General features: G+C 40.4%; 1 protein-coding gene across 1 annotated transcript; it reads left to right on the forward strand.

Annotated features, from left to right (window-relative positions):
- Positions 1-13,960: 13,960 nt before the first annotated feature.
- LOC143384202 (vomeronasal type-1 receptor 4-like) lies at positions 13,961-14,896 on the forward strand. Its single transcript, XM_076839247.1, has one exon. The coding sequence runs from the start codon at positions 13,961-13,963 to the stop codon at positions 14,894-14,896; it is 936 nt and encodes a 311-aa protein (XP_076695362.1).
- Positions 14,897-20,228: the final 5,332 nt, after the last annotated feature.

The raw sequence follows: 20,228 nt of genomic DNA on the forward strand, positions 1-20,228 counted from the left end.
AGATTTGTAAAAGGTTTGTACGAAGGCCATTCTGTTTCCATGTGCATTTCCCACATCCTGGACTGCAAACAGCTGATAGAGCACCCCTGGGACCTGCTTGCTCCTTCCTCACTGATCCTGAGGGCTAGACTCCATTGCCAGTAGGACGTGAGTGTCAGCATGTGTCCATCTTCATCTGTCACAACTGGAACATTGGCAATATCACAGCTCATGAAGTCATGGTCGGGATTTGTCCCAAACAAAAGATCCCGATGAAGATAGAATGGAGAGCTGGCTTTGATGGCTATGGGAAAAATGTTAAGGGTCAACCTTGGGTTGGCAGGTAGGCCGTTGGTACAGCCTTGCCTAGCATGCCAAGAGTAACCTTGACTGTAATACAAAGAAAAATAAAAAGAAGTCATTGGATATAGACGCATTGGGTAAGGGCATCAGAAGCAAAAATTTGAGAGTTTTGAATACATATTGTTTCAGGAGGTAAATGGACAGGGCCCTTGTCCTGGGACTTCCTACCTGAGAGGCTGCCATCTCTTCCTCCTCCTGTTGTAAGTTTCCTTCTCAGGCAGGATTACCTTGACAATTCCTACCTTCCTCTTGAGAATCTGCCTTTAAAAGCATCTGCAATCCCCCTTCACCTATCCCACCACACCCTCGGGCACAAGGGTCTCCCAAACAGATAAGGCCTAACTCCCCTGTCCTTTGTCACAGCAGAGGTTCAAGAACAATGAGCATCTGCATGGAGACCAAAATGGGAGCTCCTTCCTGCCTCCAAAATATGAACTTTTGCTACAGTAATGGGAATGTGGGTGGCCCTGCCCTGCCCTAATGCAACTAGGCAGAGCCTGTTGCCTCCGTATGGAATGGACACGAAACTCAGCTCTATAAGCACGGTCAGAACCCTCATGGTTGACTGTGGACTCATCTTAATTCAAAACCGACAGTTAATTCAAACGCCACTGATGCTTCAACCCAGATAAATAGATTGTATTCACAGTGGTGACAGTGGAAATACATTCCCTACAACTGGCCATGGGATCCTAGTTGGAACTCTGGGCTGAGACCACTTGGGCAAGTCTTGCCTCGGTAACTTCCTCGTGCTTGTCGATCACTTGGTGTCCTCAGCCTTCTCTAAGGCATTGCAATTCTGCAGACTTGGAGTGACACCATGAGTTGGCTTCTTTAAGAACTTCCCTGTTGGTGGCAATGTTCTTCCCCCTGCATTCATTGTCAGCAACACTAAGCTAGAGAAAGCAGGTACTGTGCAGGGTCCTTCCACGCAGATCCATTATATAGACACAAATGCTGCTTCTGTTTGTTCCCAGTGAAAATGCTAATCATCATTCTGAACGACCGCATTTTTTGTTGCTTTCTAGTGTGTGAAAAGTGGTAAAGACAGTTGTCTAACAAAAATCTGCTCTTTGGAAATCAACATGTTTATATTTACTAATGCAGAATTTACTAAACTTGTACTGCATGATCCAAAGTATATTATGGTGCCATCTGCTGGAACTTCAGTTATATTCTGAGTTAATCTTTATAATACACAGAGAGGTGGGTACTGAGTGTCCCATAATTCACTCCAGAATTTTATATCTCTTCTCTTCCCTATCATTGTATTATGTAAGTTGCATAGATAAAGAGGTGAATTACATAGATCTGAAGAAACAGAAAGGAAGGTTGGAGAAGTAGGTCGAAGGAATCATTTAAAATTCATTTTTGATTGTTTCTATTAACACAATATTTGTATATATTTATGAGAAATTGTGTGATAATATGCTGTGTGCATATATTGGATAGTGATCAGTTCAGGGTAATTAGCATATCCATGCACTTCCATTTGTTTATTTATTTAAAAATATTTTTAATTTTTAAATAAATAAAATGGACACAATACCTTTATTTTTATTTATTTATTTTTATGTGATGCTGAGGATCAAACCTAGTGCCTCACGTGTGCTAGACAAGTGCTCTACCACTAAGCTACAACCTAGCCCCATGCACATCCAATTTTATTGTCTCTTTATAATAACTATAATGAACTTCCCCTTTTCTGATTATGTGGAGAAGCACGATGCATGTGGTTAACTGTATGTACTCTCTTTTCTGTAGAACAACAGAACATATTCCTGGTATCAGACAATAACCTTGTACCCACAGAGTACACCACTTTCTCCCTAGTATCAAATATCCACGATCATGCTTTCAGCTTTCAATGCATCTGTTTGTTTAGACTCCACTTGAGGCCGTGTTGCTTGTCATTCTGTGTCATTTCCCGTAATAAAATGTTCTCCAGTTCCTTCCCGGGGATTGATCCCGATGAAAGGACTTCACGGCTCTTTTTCGTTTCCATTTGTCTAACCAGGGACATTCAGGTTGATTTAACATCCTGGCTGTACTGAATAGTGCTGCAAGTCGACATGGGAGGCAGACACCAGTGACATCCTGAGTTCATCCCTTTCAGCTTACTTCCAGCATCGGCGTTGCTGGGCCCCATGGCCACTCTAGTGCCAGCTTTGAGAGACCTCCCACCTGCTCCCCACAATGGCTGTGGTGATTTCCTTCCTACCATGAGAGCAGCAGGGTTTCTCCTTCTGCACACCCCTCACAGCACGTGTGATGTTCTGAGGTAGATCACAGCCATCCTCAACGGGGCCAGGAGGTATCTCACTGTGGACTAACCATATTGAAATATCTACCAAATCCTTTAGCCTTTTCATAATCAGGGCATTCACTTTTCCCTGTTGTGTTTAGTTAGTTACATATTAATGGGGTTCATGCTGACACAATCACACATGCATGGAATTTGATTTGTTCCACATGGTGATGTCTCTTTGTCTCCTCTTCTTCCTCCCCTGTTCCCCTTCCTCTGCTCTGGTGGTCTTACTTCTCTTCATTCATTTTTTCATAATTGGTGCTTTAAGGAAATATAGAAATGTCAGATTCTGTGTGGTCTATTCATACACAAACATTACTCAGTCAGTTTCATCCTACATTCTCCCTTTGCCCCTCTCTCCTGCCAGCTCTCCTCCCTTTCTCTACTGATCATCTTCTTTCCATGGGCTTCCTCTTTCCCCTCTTATTTTGCTCTAGTTGCTTCATTTGAGAGACATTTCTCAGGGCCAGACTTTCTGCCTGGCTTAGCCCAATATTACCCAGCTCCATACATTTACCAGTAAATGCCATGATCGCTTGCTTCTTCATGGCCAAACAAAACACTGCACTATCATTATCTACTCGTCTGTTTTCTGCTACCCGGGCTGGTGCCCTAACTTGGCCGCTGTGGACTGTGGTGCTGTGGACATTGATGTTCCTGTATCACTCCAGTGTGCAGATTTTAGGGATATGCCAAGCAGTGGGATGGCTGAGTCATATGGCAGTTCCAGTCCTCGTTTTTTCAGGAATTTCCATGCTTCCCAAAGAGCTGTCCTGATTTTCAGTCCCACCGTAAGTATGTAAGTGGACCTGTCCCCCACATCTTTTCCAGCGTTGTTTGTTCTCTTCATGATCACCACTCTAACTGGAAGCAGATAGAATCTCAATGTGGATTGGATTTGCCTTTCCCTCATTGTTAGAGGTCTCGAACGTTTTAAATATACACATGGATCATTTGTATTCTTTTGATACACATTGTAGTGCTTTTGGCTATTTATTAATGAGGTTATTTTCTTGTGTACGTATTTTGAGGTCTATATGTATTCTGGGTATAAATTCCATGTTGTTGGGGTGTCTGAACAAGCTCTTCTCCCATTATGTGGGCCCTCTCTTCCTGCTCTTAGTTGTTTCCTTTGCTGGGCAGACAGCTTTAATTTGATGCCCTCTTACTTATTGATTCCTGGTTTTATTTTTTGAGCTTTAATGGTCATTGGTGTGTGAAGAAATATGTTTTCTTCTAGTAGTTGCAAATTTTCTGGCCTAATTTCAAGGTCATTGAATTTGTTTCAGTTGATTTTTGTGAAAGGTAAAAGATAGGGATGTCATTTTCATCTTCTGAATATGGATATCCAGTTTTCACAGCACCATTTATGAAGTAGGACACCATTTTTCAAATGTATATTTTTGGTACCTGGTAGAGTATGACATTCCAGTACCTCTGTTGGTTTGTCTCTGTGTCTTCTATCTTATCCCATTGGTCTTCATATTTGTTTTTTCCAATACCATGCTGTTTTTGTTAATATAGCTCTGTAGCATAATTTGAAGTCAAGAATTGTGATGCCTCCTATATAACTCTTCTTGTTCTGGATTGCTTTGGTTATTCTGGGTCCCTTATAATAAGTATCAATACTTATATCCCAAACATTGGCACACTCATGTCTGTAAAAGAAACCCTACTCAGGATGAGTATCAGATAATCCCAAATACAATGATACTGGGTGTTTCAATCATCTTATGCTTATCCTTGCTGTGACCAAATAACTGACAAGAACATCTTAGAGGTGGGAAAGTTTATTTGGAGCTTGTGGTTTTAGGGGTCAGCACATAGTAGGCCAAAACCATTGCTCTGAGCCCAAGATGAGGCAGCACATTATGGCCAAAGGGCCAAGCAGGAGGACACATGATCAGCTCATGGTGGAACAGGAGGCAAAGGTCCCCAGGGAAGATTAAACCTACCAGGGCATGCCCCCAGTGACACACTTCCTTCTGCAACACCCCCTGCATACAGTTACCATGCAGTGGCTCATTCAAACAAGAATGGACGAATTATGTCACAACTCTCATTGTGTAATCATTTTATCTCTGAATAGTCATCACCAATTTTTAGAAATAAAAATAACTCTTTAACAAATTTTAATGAGTTATAAGATATTATGAAAAGAGGCTGCACTTAAATAGCAAAAAATAATATCAAACATTATTTAAATTATATGAAAACCATCCAAGGAAAATGATTAGTCCTTTCTTACATAGACAATACACATTTTAAAAAAGGAAAAATCCAGTCATGACCTGGTTTACAGTATTAATCTGCTCATGTATGTGGGGATAAGTGCATGGAGTACTGCATACAGGGCATATGTTAAGGGCGTCTGAGTGGCAGGCCACTCCCCTCATGATAGGCACGTGAGCAGAGGCCACTTACCCCGTAGGCAGAGCCCTGGGCATGAGACCATGTGTTGCAGTTCCTGCGCTTGTTCCACAGCCCACTCCTCGACTGATCACTGCAAGGAAAGTTAGCAGACATTGTACTGGTGGCTGCCAGTAATCTGCTGAGTATATATACATGGTAACTGCACAAAAAATCAGACCTGCTTCCTGCTTAGTCTCCAGGGGTCTTGATTAGCAACTCCAGAGCCACACTTTCCTCTACCCTGTTCTGTGGACATCCTGAACAAGAGAGAGGGCCCATGCAGCTGGTGCCTGAACAGGGACCTGAGGTAAGCCTATAAGACAGGGTGTGACCCCTCACAAAGCAGTGAGGAAGGGGAAATGGGGAACCTACTGAGTTCCACCACAGACTCACAGCTGCAAGTGTTGTTCATTCTCTTAGATACTAGAGGTTTAACCCTGAATAAGAGAGAAGCTCAGAAGTTCTGGGATGTTGTAATTGATACCAGTCGATGGATAAGTGCTGCTGATGTTTTTGATCCTAGGATATGGGACAAGATAATGGCAAATGCATGGCAAGCTGAAGTGAGATGGGTTGTACTTTACCACTACATTTTTCCTATTGTAACAGCAATTCAGCAAAGTTCAGGGGACCCTGAAACAAACCCTTGTCATATAATGATGGCCCTGAGGGAAGAAGAGGGTGTGAAAGACAGGCAAGGGGAGAAGGGGGGAGTGAGAATCTACTTCAAAGCAATCAACCACAATGGCTGCAGGAAGGAGACAGACAGGAAATGGTACCTCTGTCCTTCATGGTGCAGGAAGAGGTGACCACAAATGGTGCAGGTGCACCTTCTAGAGACAGGCAAAGATTATATCTTCCCTGAGTCAATGGCAACTGCCTCCTTATGAGGCAATGACAAAGCCAGCAAAGACTATGACAGCTTAGAAATGACCAGGCCGCTGGACAAGCCCAAGCCATGGTCTTCAGAAACCCATTCCAGGAGGCCAGAGATCCTTTTGAACATCTGTGTAGAGTAAGAGATGAGAAGTGGGATAAGGGAGTACAAGCCTTCCCAGTCAGCACGGCCCCCACACCACAGTGCCCTGTCACTTGGTATCCACATGCATTGGGGTACCCTGAAGGAGTTAAAGTAAAAGAGGATGGACCTTGGGGGCTATTTGCAGAGCAAATGCTTGAATCACTCAGTCTTGAACTTAATTGCCCTCAAAACTGGAAGGGCCTAGCCAGAGCAACTCTTGAGCCTGCAACATTTTTTTTTTTTTTTTAGAAAGAGAGAGAGAGAGGAGAGAGAGGGAGAGAGAATTTTAATATTTATTTTTTAGTATTTGGCGGACACAACATCTTTGTCTGTATGTGGTGCTGAGGATCGAACCCGGGCCGCACGCATGCCAGGCGAGCGCGCTACCGCTTGAGCCACATCCCCAGCCCTAGCCTGCAATATTTTTGATGTGGAAAGCATTCTTCTATGATAAATGTGAACAGCAGGGGGATCATAACACACTGATGTCTGTGACCACAAATGTTAACCTCCCAGCTGAGAGCTTGCGGGGAGAGGGAATCTACAGTTCCCCTGTGGCACAAGCCATAGGCCCACCAAATCATTTAGATCAGGTGCGACTCTGTTGCTCTAAGAGCCTGGAGGAAGTTAGCATCTGGGGAAGGGACAGTTTCTACACAGGGCTTAAGGCAGAATGCCACTGAGGACTTGCCACAGTTTATTGACAGAGTAAACAAGGCGGTAGAAGGGAAGGTGTCTCAAGAAGGAGCCAGGACGGCCTTAGCCAAGGAGTTGATCTGGGACGACTAAATAAGGAACATAGAGCAGCAGTGGCACCAGTACAAAATGGCACACTGGATGACTGGATTTTGGCCACTCAGGATATAGGGACACAAGAAGTTCAAGCCTCTCTGCTGGCCTCAGCCATGGCAGTTGCATAAAAGCAGGACCTAGGAGGCCTGCAGACAGTGAGTCAGAGACTGAAAAAAATGTGCACCTTTTCTCCCCACTGGCCCTTTACAACCTGCTGGAGTGAATCCCCAAGAGTTGAGATATAATGTTTTATGGCAAATAAATGGCTGTCACTCATGTTGCTCCTTTTGGAAATTTAACATCTAATTCTTGTAATTGTTGATATCTATTCAGGTTGTGTAATGGCCACAGTCTCTGCAGGAGAAACCACAAAAGAGGTCATCTCCCACCTACTTAAATGTTTTGGAATTATGGATGTTCCCATGTCTATTAAAACTGACAATGGGCCAGCAAGACATTTCAAGCAGTTTGTAATTATTGACAAAAACAGCACCTAACTGGGATCCCCTAAAACCCTTGGACTCAAGGCATCACAGAAAGAACACACAAGGAATTAAAGACCATGTTACAAAACAGAGGGGGAAACTATATACCAAGTCCCCTTGTGATGCCTTGAAAAGAATCTTATTTACTTTAAATTTTCTTTCAGTTTCAAAATTTTCTACAGAAACAGCAGTCCATAAGCATTGGGACCCTCCTCATGGGGCCCTCCCATCTACCTATGGTCTCATGGATGCCATAACAAATGCATAGGATGGTCTGGGGCCCCTCCTAACCATGAGTGGAGGGTTTACATATGTTTACAGGAACCTCACCCCATCTGGGAGCCTGCCAGAAAGTCAAGCCCTGAACACCCAAAACCAGCAACCAAGAAGATGAAGAAACTAACTCTGGAGGAGAAGCCTCACAAACAAAGGACTCAACAATGCAGACGGACCTCACTTAAAGTAACCTGGGTGATATTAAAGGTCTTGTTGAACAAGCCCTTAAAGTAACCTGGTTGATATTAAAGGTCTTGTTGAGCAAGCCACCAGATTGGCTCCTTTGTCTGGTGGCAATACAATCCCTGGGCTTAGGTTGATGGTCCTATTGTGTGCAGTGCTCACTGCTAACGGTGAAGCCTCCCATCAGGCAAATTGAGCTTTGGTCACTAGGGCCACCATCTTTAGCAGTTGCTAATTGGGAAGGAGCTTTACCTAAGCTCTTCTCTAATAATTCCAAACTTATTGATCCTGAGTTATCCATCCAGGAGGTGACCATAACCTGGAATGCCAACATTTCCATAACCACTCTGCCTATTTGTTTCTCTGTAGTGTATAGTGAAACCCATAATCCAGACAGTCCCCTCTGTTTTGCTCTCGTCAATGAAACTATCGTAGATGACTATAATAAGCCATATGTTGGGCTGTCTCTCACTGACCTTAGAGGTATAGTTAATGCTACCTATAGCCATAGACTTCCCCATGGCAAATGCAGGAAGCCCTTGCTGCCAACATGCCCAACAACACTTTTTAAAAGCCCCCCTCTCAGATAATGATAGGATCACATGGTATCAGTGTCACTGCCGTAGCTTATCTCCTTGATAAGAAGAAGTTCTCTGGGGAAGAAAAACATCTATGTGCTGGACGGCACAGCTCCCTGGAATGTGACTGATGTGCCCCAAACCCATATGGGCTACTGCTATGTGAGACAATCTGATTCCAACCATTATGCAGGAAATCAATATGGTATTATGCTGGCTGCTAGAGTCATCAAATGGGCAGCAGCTGGCTGGATGAATGGGTCGATATTGAGTCCAGACCCTGACCATGGATTTGCCTTTGTGCCAAATTATACCCATACCCCCTATGCACAAGCTTGTGTTATGCCATTCCTTTGCCATGCTAATAATCAATGATACTGATGGCATAAATGTCACTCATCCAGAGATCCCTTGTGCAGTCAATACATCCTGCTGGCTCACAAATTGTCTAACCTTTAAATTTAAAGGTTAGACAACCTCTAAAGTTAAACATATATTTATCCCCAGATTGCCCCCAGTAATCTGGCTTCCAATGAACCTGTCCAGAGAGTGGAGGAGTCCAGGGGACATGGAGATGAAGAATCTTCTGAATGAGATCCTACACTGGACAAGGTGTGCAGTTAGCCTCATCATGGCTGGAATTATTGCCTTGGAGCCACCATTGCCACCATACATCTTTGCTCATAGTATCCAGATGGCTCAGACTGTAAACAATGTGTCTACTGCCATTGCAGAAGCCTTTGGTGTTCAAAATGACTTAAATAAACTGTTTCAAACCACTATTTTAGTCATTCAGCAAGAACTAGACCTCCACCAGGAACAACTAGATATTCTGTTTATATTGCAAAGGCTCTCTTGTGACCCTGAATTTCATAGTATTTGTGTCACCCAATATGCTGTATCTGAAGATGTAACCTTACACTTCTCCCATTTTTCTTAGTATATTAAGGGATGCTAACTATGACTATGCATAACCTTACTAAGACAATTGTCAAAATCAATGAGACTAGGGTGTCTATCTTGACAACCCCTTCTTTCTTCCAGGGATTAACTAAACATTGGAAAAACCTGTAGCCAAATTAACTAATCCTTATAATGCTATTATCCTGGCCCTACTGTTTATAATACTGATAATTTTTTCTTGTGTTGTGAGGCGCTTATATAACCATGTAAAGGCCACTGAATGAAAAACAGCAATGGTGGCTGAAGTCCCTGCAGCACACTCAGAGGGGGAAGATGTAGGGATGGGTGCATGGAGTACTGCATACATGGCATGCGTTAAGGTTAAGGGTGTCTGAGTGGCAGGCCACTCCCCTTATGCTAGTATGGAGAGTGCAGGCCTCAGGCACTCACTGCATGAGTGGCAGGTCGCTTACTTGGTAGGCACAGCCCTGGGCATGAGGCATGTGTTGTAGTCCCTGTGCTTGCTCTACTGCCCACTCCTTGATTAGTTGCTGCAAGGATATTAGCAGAAATTGCATTGGTGGCTGCCTGTAATCTGCCTAGCTACTGCTTTTATTATGCAGTTAATATATATTAACTGCATAATAAAATCAGACCTGCTTCCTGCTTGGTCTCAGGAGGTCTTTATTAGTGACTCTGCAGCCACACTCTTCTCTATCCTGTCCTGTGGACCTCCTTGCTGGATGAGAGTAAGCCCATGCACATGTAGCCATAACACAACGCCAGGTGCTTCAGCAGCTTGTGTTCACTTATCATTTCTGAAGTCTGGGAGGCCAACCCCAAAGTTCTGGGCCCACTTCTTTCTTTTATTATTATTGGGCCTTATAGTTATATATAGTACTTGGGTTAATCCTGATTTGTTTTTTTTTTTTAGAGAAAGAGTGAGAGAGAGAGGGAGAGAGAGAGAGAATTTTTTAACATTTATTTTTTTTAGTACTTGGCGGACACAACATCTTTGTTTGTATGTGGTGCTGAGGATCGAACCCGGGCCGCATGCATGCCAGGCGAGCGCGCTACCACTTGAGCCACATCCCCAACCCCCTGATTTGTTTTTGATCCCACTTTTTCCTTCCCATCTTCCCTCCCCTTTCCACTCTTCATGTATTCTATTGGACTTCTTTTCCCTCTTGTATTAATTTGTATTTGATTAGTTCTTTATGTCATCTTATCCTTCCATCTCCTTTCCTTTATTTTACTCAATCTTCTTCATATGAATTTCTGAGTTTGGCTAATTTTACTTAGCATGATGCTAAGTGGCCCCTAACTTCTTGAGAGCGCTTACAAACTGGCACATGGTAGCCTTCTTGTGTCTTATGTATAAGAAGGACAGTAACACCTTCAGGAATTGTTCTTTTAAGGGTCCTAATCCTATCACAAAAGCCCTCAAGTATGCCAACATTTAACTAAAGTTACCTTCTTCATGCTCAATCTGAAATCATGTTCTATCTGTATCGGGGCAAAAACATGCAGTGTGAACCAGACAGGAATATAAACATTACAATTCTAGGTATTTTTTTTCTAGAAACATTTTTTAAGCATGTGAAGTTGATGTAAGCAGTGTGCCTATTTAAGGGCTATGGAATATTTTAGTACATGTGCACAATATGTGTTAAAAGTGGGGAGGGAACCGACATATCAAATCAAACATTAACCATTTTTGTGTTTTAAACACTCAGTATCTCTCTACTAGCTGTTCTCAATTACACAATTAATTGTTATCAACTAGTCACCCTACTGTGCAGAAAACTAAAAATTATTCCTGCTATAAAATGGCACAGCTGTTCTCTGTTTCCCATCCTTTTCCCATCCCCCTTCCCACTCTACCTTGCCTCTAGTAACCACCAATCTGCCCTAATTTTAAAATTTGCAGATTAAAACATAACTGAGAATATGCAGTATTCATCTTTATGTGTACCTTTTTCACTTATTATATCGTCCAGATTCATTCATGTTGATATAAATGACAATACTTTATATTTTTATAGATTATTGAATAATATCACAACAGGTATATGAGCCACATTTTCTTCAACTGTTCAACCATCTATGGACACCATAATATTCCCTGCTTTTCTCTATGTGTCCCACGGCCTGGGATCATGATGGAGGGAAACACAGTCTCAAGACAATCTCAACTCTCTTTGGAGATGCTAGCTGGGAGTTAGGAACTTACCTTGCTAATTGCAACAGGGTAAAAGTTTCCAGAGTTATTCTCATATTCCCCAGACTTCTCCATCATTTTAGTGACAGGAGAAATTGCAGCTCTGCAGGGAGTTGAGGTCACAGAATCACAAAGCCATATCTCAGGGTCTGGCTGCCTCCACCCACACAGCACTGCCCGCCAGGACCAGTGGATGTGCTCACCAGTGAGCAGGATGGAGGAAGGTGGGGATGTTATACTTGTGTCTGACACGGAGAATCTGTAGGGGAAGGAGACCTAGCAGGGATCTAGGTAAGTGGTTACATATGACAAAGGGGATTTTATGGGCTTGATTGTGGTCCAATGCCTAAGCTACTTAGGAGGAGGAGTGATTCCTGAGGCAGGAAGTGAATTAGTGAAGAGAGTTGAGGATAACAGACACCTCCCCAGTACCTGATGACCTCAATGGAAGTTAGTGCAGTTATTAAAATAAAGGTTCCTGGTAGTCCACGTGACGTGGTAAACGGAGTATGCAAATGTAACTGAAGACTGTAATTCTGAAATTATTCTTCTGTGGAACTTGCTTCAGACCAATCATGGACACACTTTTAAGATAACTGGAGGTCTGCCTATATACCTCCATTCTTATAATGAAATGATAAGCCTGCAAGAACTCTATAATGGTGTAGAGATTCAGTGTATCTGAATATTAGTGACTGGATAAGAAAGGTTTCCTCAAACTCTGCTGTCAGAGGTGCTGAATGGTACAGTGGCTGCATCTGTACTGGGGACATGAGTGGATGTTGGTGGTGATGAGACTGTTTCCATTCCTGTGGTTCCGGGGGCAGTGTGGAAGGAAGAGTCAAATTCATGAGAATCAGTGTCAGATAGCAGTGTCTCTCTACTATGACTACTAAAAATCTCTTAGGATGATTTTTTTTTTCTGCACAAGAAAATCCTATTATTACATTTTTCAGCTACTTAATCTTGTTAAGGTCACAGGCTGATAGATATGCTATTGAGCTTGACTGACTCTAAAAATGTGCAGTTATATATATGTATATATAAATACATAACTTTGTATACTATTAGTGTACAAAATCATTAGTCAATTAAAACAAATATAATTGAAAATATATACCAACTCCCATGCCCACCATTTCAGTGTATAAAATGCACAGGATTTCATGCCACACTATTAAATTTTTTAACTATCATGCAGAAATATTCTTTACACATCTTATCTCTTACATTATTTTATTTAACATATATGTTACATGATTAGCATATGAACTAACAATAGGTAACTATAGTTCTACCCTACTCTATCATGCACTAGGGTTTTATTACTTATAATCTAGGGGTATCATCAGATTGTGGTAGGGATACTTAGCTTTCTTCCTGGTATAAAAGAAAACAAGTTTTTCTGTGGCTCTCTTGATGTGGGGCTAATCCTATATTCATGAAATCCAACTTGGTCATGGGGTAGTTTCTTATAAATCTATACATCAATCTGTGCATATACCTTTTATCAAGATCTTTGAAGGTTTGTTTCTAATTGATATTGGCTTACAGAATAATGCATTACATATCAGTGAAAATATTCTGAAACTTCAATTATATATTACTAATATAAAATAGAATGACAAAGGAGCAGTGGTTGTGGCATTGTAGTACGGCAATCACCTAGCATGTGTGAGGCCCTGCATTTGATCCTCAGCACCACATAAAAATAAATAAATAAAATAAAGGTATAAAAAAATAGAATGACAAAGTATAAAACATTAAATTAAGTATATGTCTGGGTTACTGAGAAAACTCAGCTAACTAGCTTTGACGGTAGAACATGGTGGTTAACTGCACTCTTTTAGCACTGTAGATAAAACTTAAAGTTTTATTAGTTTTAGTGATCAAGTCCTCAAATATCAGTACCTTCCTGTGGAAATATAATCATGTCATAATGAACTTAGTTACAACTAACTGGTATAAATACAACAACTAGGCTAAATGCACTTCTTAAAATCAGGCCAGACTGTATCAACCCCTATACTACTGATCTAGTGTGGATATAAACAAATCAGATGTCTCTCAGCTTAAATCTTTCTCATCTTGTAATACAAGTGCTGGCTTCATAGCATGAAGGGAATTATAAGGAATGAAAGTTTATGCTTCACTTTACATCAATTATAAGTATATCACAAAACACTTGAAATGGTCGACATTCTAAAGTTGGAATCTTTTAAAAACGTATCAAGTTTTTTCATACACTTAAAATTTGTACATAGAAAGTTAAAATGCAGTTGAAATCTGATAATTGAAAAATCATAAATATTTTAAGTGAGAACTAATAATAAGTGGACATATTGGCCATCGTTGACCTTTTAATTGTACCCCTTACCTTTTGTCCTCATGCAGGATCCTGGGATCTGAAGATCAATATCGTCTGTGGGAACTGGCAGAATGGCCTCTGGGGATCTGACCCTGGGTATGGTCTTCTTGACCCAGACTGTGGTTGGAATCCTGGGGAATTCCTGTCTCCTCTCCTCCTCCCTCTGCCTTTACTGCTCTGGGTGTAGGTTAAGATGCACAGATTTGATTATTAGGCACCTGACTGTAGCCAACTCCCTTTTCCTGCTCTTCAGGGGAGTCCCACAGACCATGGCAGTTCTTGGCTTTAGACATTTCTTCAGTGATCTTGGATGCAAACTTGTTTTCTATGTTCACAGGGTGGGCAGGGGTATGTCCTTCAGCAGCACCTGCCTCTTGAGTGTCTTCCAGGCCATCACCATCAGCCCCAGGGACTCCAGGTGGGCAGAGCTCCAAGTGAAAGCCCCCAGGTACACTGGCACCTCTGTGTTCCTGTGCTGGATCCTCAACCTGCTGGTCAATATCATTTTTCCTATGCATATGACTGTGAATAGGGGTGACATTAATATGACACAGAGAAAAGAATTTGAATACTGTTCTGCTAGTGGTTATGAAGAAAGTGTACACACAGTAAATGTAGTCTTGCTGTCGTTCCCTGATGTGCTGTGTTTGGGGATCATGCCTTGGGCCAGTGGCTACATGGTCTTTATTCTATACAGGCACAAACAGAGGTTCCAACACCTCCATAGCAAGAGTCCTGCCTCCAGATCCTCCCCAGAGTCCAGAGCGACTGTAACCATTCTTGTTTTGGCGAGCACCTTTGTGTCTCTGTACATGCTCTCCTGCAGCTTTCAGGTTTGCTTGGGTGTTTCTGGAAATCCCAGTCAGTTGTTGGAGCATCTCTGTGCCTTAACCAATATAGCTTTCTCAGCTCTCAGTCCCTTTGTTCTCATGAGAGGGGACTCCAAAGTATCCAGACTCTGCTTCACCTGGAGTAGAGCATTCTCTTTCATCTGCATGACTACGTGAACTATATGCACATATAAATGTTCTGTTATTACTCACCTACCTGGATTCATGAACACAATATGACAGAGTGTAAACACGAGCAAGTGTCAGAACACAGACATCTGCAGGAGTGTAAACGAGCCACTATATGTGTTGAGTGTGTATGATGATTTATTATATCATGCTGCTTGTGTGGTAAGAAATAATATTGTAAAATTGTAGATTAGGAATTAATAAAGAAAGGAAGAATATCTTTGCCAGATAATCTTATGGGGGATTAATGTTAAGAACCAACAAAAAACTGAAAAAATTAATACCAAAAAAAACCCCCAAGAAATAATTCAAATGATAAATGGGAAAAAGAACTAAACAGACTTTTCTTAAAGGGAAAAACTCAAATAGCTAAAAATATATGAAAAATTGTTTATCATTCCTCTCAATTAGGAAAAAAAATCCAAACTACATTGAGATTTCATCCACTCTACTGGGAATGGCAATCATCAAGAACAGAAACACTACTAAATGCTGGTGAAGAGGCGGCAGAGGAGAGGTACACCCAGACATTGTGGTGGGACGGCGTGACTCTTTTGAAAAGCAGTATGGAGATACCTCAAAGAACTAGTAATGGAACCACTGTACATCCCAGCATCCCATGCTTGGTGTTAATCCAAAGAACAAAAATCATTGTACTACAGTGATTCAGGAACTTTAATAATTATTGTAGCACAATTCACAACAGCTAATTTATGAAACACTGTGCCCGTCCACAGAAGAACGGATCCAGAAAATGTAGTATATATGCACAATGGAGATTTACTCAGCCACAAAGAGAAATGAAGTGATGTCATTTGTGGGTAAATGGATGAAACTGGAGAACATCAGGCTAAGTGAAATAAGACAGACTCAGAAAGTCAAGAGTGGAATGATTTCTCTCATATGCAGGAACAAGGGCAAAAGAAAAGAAAAAGGGGGACAGGCAGATCCTAGGAAAACTGATGAAAACTGAATTAAAAGAAAGGGATTGATATGGAAGAAGGAGGGTGGGGAGCAGGGAGGGACTGGGGAATGAAATTGACCAAATTTTGCTTTGTACATATCTGCATATGCCACAGTGAATTCCTCCTTTATGTATATCTATATGGCATCAATTAAAAATAATTAAATACCAGAAAGACCAGCAGGGGGCTAAATGGAACAGATTATGTTCCATGCATGTATGATTAGGTCAAAATGAACCCACTATTATATACAAAGATGTGAAAAATTGTGCTCTATTCATGTAATAAAAATTGTAATATATTCTGCTGTCATGTATTTAAATAAATAAAATCAATTAAATAATAAATAAATAAATAAAAAGCAAAAAATGAACCCATTATTATGTATAACTATAATTCACTAATAAAACATAATAAAATGTATAAAATATTTACTACATGAAAAAAAATACCATTTATTATCTGCTTTTGATATCTATGCCAGGAGGGTATTTATGAACGGTTAAACTTTTCAAAAATATAACAGAATATAGTGAAAGATATGTCTTCAGTAGGAACACTTACTCTATTTTTGTTGACTATAACAAAAATTGTGACGTGATTTATCACCTTATGTGTGCTCTTCATGACATTTTATTTTTCCATCTTTCTTTTATAATAACTTTGAGATACATTTTATGTTTCATCACTAGTTTTATGTTTATTTTATCTTTGTGATCAACCTAGACTATTGCTTATTTTAAGAAATACTAAGCACAGGTTAGAGATTTAATATCTGTGGACTTGGGTAATTTCACATTATTATATTTGCCTTCCTTTAGAAATATTCTGATATTGGGGCTTTGATAGAGTGTCCACCTAGTGTGTGTGAGGCACTGGATTCAGTCCTCTGAACCCAAAACTAATTGTCATGCATGTGAAATATTTAATGCTCCATTAATATGTCATCCATGATGTTGACATGATGTTAAAAAAAAACAAGGTATGGCTCTGAGTCTTGTCAGACAAAAATCAGAACATGCTGGCCACAGAGCTCTCCTCATGATTCCTGTTGTCCCTCACCTGAAGGGTGAGCCTATTCTGACATCTATAAGCAGAGAGCATTTTATATCGTTCTTGATACAGACATCATACAACAGGAACTCTGTTGACCATGGCTTTTAAATTCCATGGGTTGCTTTAATTTATCTGTATTTTTTATGGTTTGTAAATCCTTTTTCAGCACTGAATTATGCTATGTGAATGTCACACCACTGCCTTAATCATTCTCTGCAGATAGGAATGTGTTTCCCAGTTAGTTCAATTATTAGAAAGAGTCATAGAATACATGGATTCTAGAAAACATTTTAGGTTGACACACACACAAAATTGTACCACATGTATACATAGTAGTGGAATTGGAGTGTTGTTATTTAAATCCATTCTGATTTCAGTAAAACTGCAAAATAGTTTTGCATAATGTTGATCAATTTTCACAATTACTGGAAGGGTGTGGTTTTCTTAGTGTTCCAAAATTCTTGCCAATATTTGTCATTTTGTTTGGTCTATTTCTTTATGAAAAATGAAGATTTACTTGCACTTCTCCGATTTCTAAGGAGATTGAATAGTTTTCACATCCTTTTAAGCCATTTAATATAGTAGTCTTTAAAGAGTTTATAATATAGTGGTTCCATTTCTAGATTTTGAGAAATCAACATACTGTTTTCTTTTTTTAAGAGAGAGTGAGAGAGGAGAGAGAGAGAGAGAGAGAGAGAGAGAGAGAGAGAGAGAGAGAGAATTTTTTTTAATATTTATTTTTTAGTTATCGGCGGACACAACCTCTTTGTTTGTACATGGTCTGAGAATCGAACCCGGGCCGCACGCATGCCAGGCGAGCGCGCTACCACTTGAGCCACATCCCCAGCCCCTCAACATACTGTTTTCTAGAGTCACTATACTAATTTACAGTCCCAACAACAATGTGTAAATGTACTTTCTCACAACATCCATGCCAGCATTTATATTATTTGTATTCTTGGTGATTGCCATTCTAACCAGTACGAGATGAAATCTCAATGTAATTTTAATTTGCTAGAAATCGTGAACATTTTTCATATATCCATTGGCCATTTGTTTTTCTCTTGAGACATGTCTATTTAGTTCTTCTGCTCATTTATTAATTGGGATATTTGGGGGGTTTTGGTATTAATTTTTTAAAGTTCTTTATATATTCTGGATATTTATTCCCTTCTAGAGTAGTAGCTAGAAAAGATCTTCTCTGAGTTTAGAAGGCTCTCTCTTTATGCTCTTAATTATTTCCTTAGTTTGCAGAAGCTTTTAAATTTGATGCCATCCCAAATTTAGTGCATAATCAACTTCTCCGTTGCTTCTATGACTGCATTGATACAGAACATTATGTCAGGAAGCAAGAGTGGAACATAACAGCTTATCTCATGGTCCAGGGACAAAATATATCCTTGGAAAAACACCCAATTAGGCCCCATCTCCTCACTCTCTAACCCTTCCCAGTAGCCCATATGTTATAAGTCCACCCACGAACAAGTTTATTGATGTGTTAGACCCTAAAGATTAAATCACCTTCCAAAGGCCCTACCTCTGAACACAGCCACCTGGGGACCAAGCTTGGATCACATGATGTAAAACTTAACATGGAGCTTACACTGGAACAATTTCCTCAGTTTCTCATCTCCGGTTGGTCTAATAAGGAAACTGAACAGAACACATGGTCAACATGTTATATCTTCTCAGGGTTCCCATCTGCTATTTATTTCCATATTCCATTTTGGTCAAAAAAGAGAGTTACTGGATTGCCATGTTCTAACATTTTCCAGGATTTTAATGGCCTATGTAGTGATCTATGCTGTGAGAGGTTCCTTGAGCTATTGATAAAACTGTGTATTCTGCTGTTTGGTGGAGTACTTTCTATAGGCTTGTTAGGCATGATTGTTTTGCAGCATTGTGTTTATATCCTTGCTTCCTTATGCGTACTGTGTGATTTTCTTATCCACTATGGAAAGTAGGATAATTAAGGCTTCTCGTGTGCCTGTGATGCTGTCTACTGATTCATTTCTGTCAAAATTGCCTCAGATAGTTGGAAACCCAAGGCAAACTGCATATGTATTATAATTATATAGGTTCATAGTGAACACATTTCTTTTGGCCTGTTGTTTTTCTTTTCTTTCTTTTGTTCTATCTTTCTTTTTGTTTTTTTTTATGGTTTCTGTCTTAAAGGGCTCTTTTGCATGATAGAATAATAATGACTACTGTAAACCATGAAATAAACATGGTTTTGGTTTATAGTTTGGTTTATAGTTGCATGGGGAGTATTTTTCATTCCTTTGTTTGCAGCCTCTTTGTGTTCCTAGATCTATATTGAATCTATTTTAGACAATATCTAGGTCAAAAATGTTTTTATTTTTTTACATCCCTTTTGGCAAATAAGCAATTTGATTGTAAAATTTAATCCATTTATATTTAAAAATTACTGAGAAAGATTCTAAGAACATGATCTGAAAATACTCAGTTATCGCTAGATGCTTATGGAATCCATTCTGATTTCAGTAAAACTGCAAAATAGTTTGAGAGTGTGGCTATTAATGTGGGTGACTGTACAAAGGAACTGAAGTTTAGTTTTGAATAGACCAAGCCAGATTCTGAAAATGCTGGTGGCATCTGAGACTAGAACAGAGCTCTTAACACCCTACATCACTGCAGATGCTTGAGGCAGAAGTGAATGGGGGGAGTGAGGTGCAGATCTAGAGAATACAAGTTGCTCAGATCTGAGCACCCTGCAGAGATTCAGTCTAAACAGAGAGTTAACTTGGAGCTCTCCTAGTGCTTGAGAACTCCAAGCACTAGGCATAGAGTCTAGACTTCAGTCTTGGCACTGTCTTGGGAAGGTCACAGTTAAGTAACTCCCCCTGACAAGATCAGAAATCAGTGTCAGGGAGCCACATAAAGAAGGTGATGCTGTATCACGGAGTCACTGTGCAACATCACTGTGAAGTACTGGGGAGCCAACTTGAGAAGTTGGGTGGAACTATCTGGAAGCCTTCTGAAGGAAATCCTGACATGACTGTCCATCCATACACAGAAAACTGTTCTGCACACAGCCCAAAGCCTCCAAGGTCCACCACAGCCACCTACAGTGGGAACAGAAAAATATTCAGTGCTTATATGACAATTTGGATACTGGAGAGTGAAGCCAATCACACCTTGTTATGTACATGTATTAATAAGCAAATGCCAACTATTCTGGATGATGACTATGTATCATAAAAATAGATAAGGAACCTATTATTAAAAATAAATATAAGAAGCTGGAGGTGGTGGTTCACGCTTGTAATCCCAGCAAC

This window comes from Callospermophilus lateralis, chromosome 18, assembly GCF_048772815.1.
Source record: "Callospermophilus lateralis isolate mCalLat2 chromosome 18, mCalLat2.hap1, whole genome shotgun sequence".
NCBI classification, from domain to species: Eukaryota; Metazoa; Chordata; class Mammalia; order Rodentia; family Sciuridae; genus Callospermophilus; species Callospermophilus lateralis.

Coding starts and splice junctions, on each gene's coding strand:
- LOC143384202 (XM_076839247.1), top strand. CDS start 13,961: ATGGCCTCTGGGGATCTGACCCTGGGTATGGTCTTCTTGACCCAGACT.